Consider the following 6600-nt stretch of genomic DNA (forward strand, 5'->3'; position numbering starts at 1 on the left):
CTGTGCGTACGCAGACATCCATCTGTTTTCAGATGTATCTATTGCAGCAGGGACAGCATATGGAGAGGAGTGCTGCAGATGCATGGATGTGTAATATTGATATAGCCTACGGGATGGTGGTCCCAATAGGTGCACAGCAGATGGGAAAGTGACTGTTATGCAAAGTAGGGAGTCCTTAATCATTACTGGTTAATAGCAGGTAACAGAGTTACAGCAGTATTACAGGAACACAGTGGTAATGGAGGTATTAATAGCAATGGCCAGGGGTAATGCAGCGGTGGCTATTGCAGGTAACAGGTATCTCACCTTGTGGAGCTAAGTAGAGGCATCACCAGGTGCTGTTACACCCAGTGCGCACTCTGCACTGCTCCTCCCACGCTTCAGGTGCAGGGCAAGTCCACCCATCATACTGACCGCCACCCTCCTCCCACCCCCTGCGCAACCACGCACTAATTGAAATCACGTTGCAATTAGTGCGCGGTCGCAGAAAGTAAGGAAGCCTCCTGCTGCAGCATCCTGGCTGCGATGGCAGGAGGGCCACCGCCATCTTTTCCCACACCATGCCCCCATTTGGAAGCCACCTCCCCTGTTTCCCTGATGCCGCCCCCGCAATGATCCATCTCCGCCTGTTTCCCTTACGCCACATCCCTCCTGCCCAGCAAACGCCTCTGCCTGATTGACAGGCAGGGGTGTTTACATTTACTGCGGATCATCCACAGTAAATGCGGAAGCATGCGCAGGATCGGCCCTGTACATCCGTCCGCCGGGCGAAAAATCCGGTTGGATCATAATTTGCGATCCAACCTGAATTGGGCCCTCAATACAGAAAAATATTTTTATTAGTTCTCTGGATGATTACAGAGCATAGGTCCACTAGAATCTCAATCTTTTTCATTTGTTATTCCTACAATCTCTTATGCTGGATGTCTTCAATGCATTTGCAGCTATATAACATTAGAACAATACAGGGTTTATTTATTAACAAGGTACTGTGAAATCTACTTAGATGAACAATGACAGTTCAAGTCGTTGCACTTGGGTAATATAGGTGTGTGATGATTATCATCATTTGCATCACGTTTAGGGTGATATCTATGGCATATCTATACTATGGTCTAATACACATAAAACCACAACTTCCTATAATCATTATATAAAAAGGAGAATGCAGATCACTGGAAGCTACAGACACCTGAAGGACCTCCAGAATTGTGAAGGCACAAAGGGTTCCGTCCTCTGAAAAGGTAAAACATCCAACGTTACACGTCAGCATTGATAACCAAAGAGAAGAACTTGAAATGACTATTATTTATTTTCCCCAGCAGACATGTTCCGTCTTCTGTTGCTGCTCCTGGTGGGGACCATCTATGCTCAAGAACTTGGTGAGCTGACAATCTATACAGTCTCTCTATATTATGGTGTTTCATTTACTGAGAGTGTTTAGGGGAGATGTATCAAGCCTTGGAGAGTGACAATCTGGAGAAGTTGCCCATAGCAGCTAATCTGCTTCTGTCATATATCTAGCACAGTCTAGGAAATGACAATTAGAAGCTTACTAGTTGCTTTGGGCAACTTTTCCACTTTATAGGGACCTACAGACACGGCGATACGCTGCTGAGCTGCCTGACTGCCGATGCGGCAGAAGGGCGACCCGGCGGCGGGGGAAAGGGGGGGGGGGGTTGCAATGACAGGGGGAGTGAAGTTTCTTCACTCCCCCCATCACACGGGTCCATACAAGTGCAGGCAAATATGGACAAGCGCGGGGCCGCACATCATTCATCACTGTTGCCTTCACACTGCACGATATGAACCTTATCTCTTTTCATTAATGAACGAGATCGTTCATATCTTGTAGTCAGATCGCTCAGTGTGTAGGGCCTATAACTCTCTCCGAGACTTGATACATTTCCCAGATTTTCATTCCAACCAGAAAGATTAGCAAAATAATCTTATAGTGTGTATCCAGCTTTAGTCTACCTGGCAAATGAAACCCCCCCCTAGAGGGTGTCAGGAAAATTGTTAAAGTGGCTATGTCAAAATGATCTGTGATGCACACTTACAACTCTTATCATGCATAATTGATTTCCCCCAACTGTTTTATTTTCATTAGCCTTTTATTAAGTGTAGTGTCAAATTATTTCCAAATTGAGCATCATGGTGGAAAATGATGGAATCAAATGGGCTAAACAAATGTAACTTCTGTTTTCAGTTATGTTTCTTTTTCTTTTAATAATGGCAGAAAGATAGTTATCTAGTTAGTGATTTTGAAGAGAAAAAAAAAGACATTTGTTTCCACCAGTTCTTTATGTTTTTTGTTGTTAGATGCTTATGATCATAGCAAAGCAGAAACAGCTGTTCACGGTGACTTAGAAGAAACAGCTGTTCAGGGTGACTTAGAAGAAACAGCTGTTCAGGGTGACTTAGAAGAAACAGTTGTCCAGGAAGACTTAGAAGAAACAGCTTGCACAGACAGCCAAGAGGATGAGAGTGATATATCAGATGACCTGCAGACCTCTGACCAGGATAAATGCCACAATGTTGGTGTCTTTCCTGGCAAGGGGACTTGCTCCTATCGTGTTTTTAGACGTTTGAGGAAATTCTGGAGGGCTCAGGTTTGTGGAAACAATGAGTATATAATAATGACGGACAGCTTGCCTTTTCAGGAGCTGTAAAAGATTTATATTTAGCATAATTATTTTATTGAATATCTATTTTAATAAGAAAGAAAACATTGATTCATTTTGCTATGATGTTAATGTTACAAAATGCAATCCATATACAGTACAGGTGATAATGCGAGGAAAAGTCATGCCATTCACACAGAGACTGTTTCAAAAGATTAGTGGTTATAGACTTTGGATCATTGAACACTTTGCAGTGAAATAGGAGATTTCCAGTTTCATGAATGTGCATATTGGATTATTATTCAGGCTGGAATTGCTTTGTAATTCTTACTGCTTAGTATTAGTAGCTAAACTCTTTGTGACATCGTCTCATTAAATATAAGCAGATGCCCGAGGCAGATTTTGTGTATGTGACACCCTGTACCCCCTAACCCCTGTTTGTGACACTCTGTACCCCCCTACCCCTTTGTGTATGACACTCTGTACCCCCCTGTGTATGACACTCTGTGTACCCCCTACCTCGTTATGTATGTGACACCCTGTACCCCCCTATCCCTGTGTGTGTTATTGACACCTTGTAGCCCTACTCTACCCATGTGTGTATCACCCTGTATGTGTGTGTCACCCTCTACCTCCCCTCTCTGTAGAAAGGGGGCCCTTTAGCAATTTTGCTATGGGGCCCACAAAGTTCTAGTTACTCCCCTGGTAACACATACTGTACCAGCTTTCCACTGTCTAGCGGAAGTTGGAGTACTACAAATATATTGTGATTAACTATGTTGGTGACTATGGGTTATTGTAAATTTGTGCTCTTTGTAAATGTTATGCAACATTAACATGTAAATGTAACAGTAAACGCTGTGGTGTAAAGTTGATCTGTACTATTAATGACACTTTCATTTGACCTCAATAGCACATCTGCAGATGTTCACGAGGAAATCTAAGTTCTCTACACAGCTTTGGGGCTAATAACCAAGTGCGATGTCTGGTAAAGAGAAAGTGCACTAATCTGAGTTATGCATGGATCGGCGTGTATAAAGTCAACAACGTAAGTAGCGCAGGATTGCAAATTGTATATTAGGTGCAATCACCAGTCAGAGGTCCATGCTACACCCACATGTGATATTTAGGAAATGAATACTTGCTACTATAGGAATGATTGTAGCCTAAAGAATTTTTCAAAGACATTTTCATCAGTGGTACAGTCTTTACTACAGAATATTTGTATTTATCACGCTCCAAAGCTTGATAAATCTGAGCTCATTGTGGCTATTTCCCCCAAAACACCCATTTTTTTAAGTATCCTTGAGGTGTATCTCCAATACCTGCCGTGATCCTTTCATACCCGCATATAACCGCATCCCCCAGGTTTATATGGGGGATACTATGCTGCCAGATTTATCATTATCCAGAATGCGAAGCCTGTTGTAGCCTATAGGCAACACACCAGATGTGTAGTTCCCCAGGATTTCCCCGGAATCCTCAGGCAATAATTATGTTCTAGTTTTACACATTTTACTTTTAGCAGGAGAAACAGCAGAAAATGTTTTTACCTTTTATTTTTCTTGACTTTCCTCCCATTTTAGTGTGTGAGAAATGTGGATGGGAGCAGGGTGAACTACACCAACTGGTCTTGTGGACTAAACCAGTCCACGGGGAGATGCGTTGCCATGAATTTGTCAAGTAAGTGAAAGGGAAGATTCTGGGCATACATAGGTATCTAGCAAACCTCCCAACATTGGGAGAAGTGAAGGTGGGATATAAAAGGGGCGTGGTCTATTGAAATGGGTGTGGTTTTGCGGGAGTGTCACGGTCATGAGCCACGGCCCCATTTTCCGTCAGTATGGGGGCATGGCCAGCGCTCTGTGAGCTGCTGGAATGCCCCCTGTCCCTCCGTCTCTAGTGAATAGACGCTGTGCGCATGTACTCATACTTACTTATTTTGCTGCCTCCTCCTCCGGGTGTAGGTGAATGGGGGCGTGGCCGGCAGCAGGACGGGTGGTTCGGGGGCGTGGCCGGCAGCAGGATGGGCGGTCCGGGGGCGTTGCATCAGGGTCGCGTCATCGTGACTCCACCCCACGCTGTGCTGTGCCGAGAAACGAGGCGCTGCATAGCGGGGGGCGGAGCTACGATGACGCGATTCAGCGCGAATCGCGTCATCGGACCCCCTCGGCCCGCCTACTTGTTCACTGCTGCGGGCGGCCGAGGGGGAAAGCGGGAGGCTTGCCCACCTTTCCGGGGGGCCGGGAGGGTCACCCGATTTTCGGGAGCCTCCCGGCCATTCCGGGAGGGTAGGCAAGTATGATTTGACTTATTTAAAAATGTTTAATAATAGTACAGTATAATTGTAAATACTGCAGGTAAATACTGGCTGCTTTATTTTTACACTGCAATTTAGATTTCAGTTTGCATACACCCCACCCAAATCTAACTCTCTCTGCACATGTTATATCTGCCCCTCCTGCAGTGCACATGGGGGGGTCATTCCAAGTTGATCACAGCAGGAAATTTTTTAGCAGTTGGGCACAACCATGTGCACTGCAGGGGGGGCAGATATAACATGTGCAGAGAGAGTTAGATTTGGGTGGGTTATTTTGTTTCTGTGCAGGGTAATACTGGCTGCTTTATTTTTACACTGCAGTTTAGATTGCAGATTGAACTCACCACACCCAAATCTAACTCTCTCTGCAAATGTTATATCTGCCCCCCCTTCCACCCCCCCTGCAGTGCACATGGTTTTGCCCAACTGCTAAAAAATTTCCTGCTGCGATCAACTTGGTATTATCCCCATGGTTTTTCCCAACTGCTAATAATTTTGCTGCTACGATTAGGTCTGAATTACCCCCATAGTACAATATACAGTGTTATGAATTCAACTTTGTATCATTTTCCCATGTTTGGCACTTATATACAGTATATGGTTTTTGCCATTTTATTAATTTGTTGTTTATCTCAGCATGCATTTCCTCCATTTGTTTAATTTTGCTTTATTTCATGAAACTGCTTTAACAACTGCAATGAAGCCTGTTAGAAATAGATGGATGACCTTCTCTGAGATCACTTAGGAACATGCTGTGTGGATACAGGGCCTGATTCAGCATGAATCACAAAAGCAATACTGTAAAATACTGGCTGCTTTATTTTTACACTGTCATTTAGATTTCAGTTTTTTGCACACACCCCACCCAAATCTAACTCTCTCTGCACATGTTATATCTGCCCCATCTGCAGTTCACATGGTTTTGCCCGTTAGAGAAAGATTTTGCTTTTGCAATCTATGTTGAATCAGGCCCACAATCCACTCTGACACTAACACCCCTCTCTTACTCTGTTCTACCAGCCGGCAGGTGGGTCTTTCTCCCCTGCAACACTCGACTGCCCTTCGTTTGCACCGTCTGAGAGGCAGCCGAATCCCTGATGTCATAGCTACGCCATGCTACACCAATCAAAGCATATTATATTTTTTTTTTCTCCTTTTAAACTTTGACCCACTGGCAATAAGGTTGTTAACAGTAAAAAAATATCAATAAATCACAATGCAGTTTAAATTATGGTGGCTTGTGTAGTTATTGGGTACGAAACATGTTTTCATATTTAACACTAAACTGTCGAATTTTGTTTTAACATATTGGGCCGTATTCAATAGCTGTCGGGTCCTTTCCGACGGAAAGGACCCTACAGCACTCCATTCATTGCCGGGCCAAACCCGAGAGGTGTGGCCCGGTCCCGACAGTGTTAATCCGACTTTTTTAAAAGTCGGATTGATATTGTCGGAAACGGGGCTAAAACCTGTTGGGTTTGGCCCCACTTCCGACAATACACGCAGCTCGGCGTCAGAAGCCACAGATCCGCGTGTATTTCGACAGCATTCTGAAAAGTTGGATTTCCCGACTTGTCGGAAAAACTGTGTCCGGATTGAATAGGTCGGAACCCCTTCCGACCTATTCCAGTTGGAAACTGCCGTCTTTCCGATAAG

The 6600-nt window shown here is 44.4% G+C and overlaps 1 protein-coding gene across 2 annotated transcripts; it reads left to right on the forward strand.

Annotated features, from left to right (window-relative positions):
* The first annotated feature begins 1155 nt into the window (after positions 1-1155).
* LOC135057534 (bone marrow proteoglycan-like) lies at positions 1156-6175 on the forward strand. 2 transcript variants are annotated; one of them, XM_063963381.1, is made up of 6 exons: positions 1156-1244; positions 1326-1382; positions 2323-2612; positions 3538-3672; positions 4211-4307; positions 5965-6175. In XM_063963381.1, exons 2-6 carry the CDS (start codon positions 1328-1330, stop codon positions 6021-6023), a joined length of 636 nt encoding a protein of 211 aa, XP_063819451.1. In that variant the 5' UTR covers positions 1156-1244; positions 1326-1327; the 3' UTR covers positions 6024-6175. The 2 variants fall into 2 exon arrangements, with proteins under 2 accessions (XP_063819451.1, XP_063819453.1); XM_063963383.1 differs by having other exon boundaries at positions 1193-1244; positions 1323-1382.
* Positions 6176-6600: the final 425 nt, after the last annotated feature.

Source organism: Pseudophryne corroboree, chromosome 3, assembly GCF_028390025.1.
Source record: "Pseudophryne corroboree isolate aPseCor3 chromosome 3, aPseCor3.hap2, whole genome shotgun sequence".
Lineage (NCBI taxonomy): Eukaryota > Metazoa > Chordata > Amphibia > Anura > Myobatrachidae > Pseudophryne > Pseudophryne corroboree.

Bases quoted from the DNA above. Each gene is read 5' to 3' on its own strand.
- LOC135057534 (XM_063963381.1), top strand. From the start codon at position 1,328: ATGTTCCGTCTTCTGTTGCTGCTCCTGGTGGGGACCATCTATGCTCAA. The intron at 2,613-3,537 runs GTTTGTGGAAAC...TGACCTCAATAG, and splicing joins GGAAATTCTGGAGGGCTCAG to CACATCTGCAGATGTTCACG. The intron at 3,673-4,210 runs GTAAGTAGCGCA...CTCCCATTTTAG, and splicing joins GCGTGTATAAAGTCAACAAC to TGTGTGAGAAATGTGGATGG.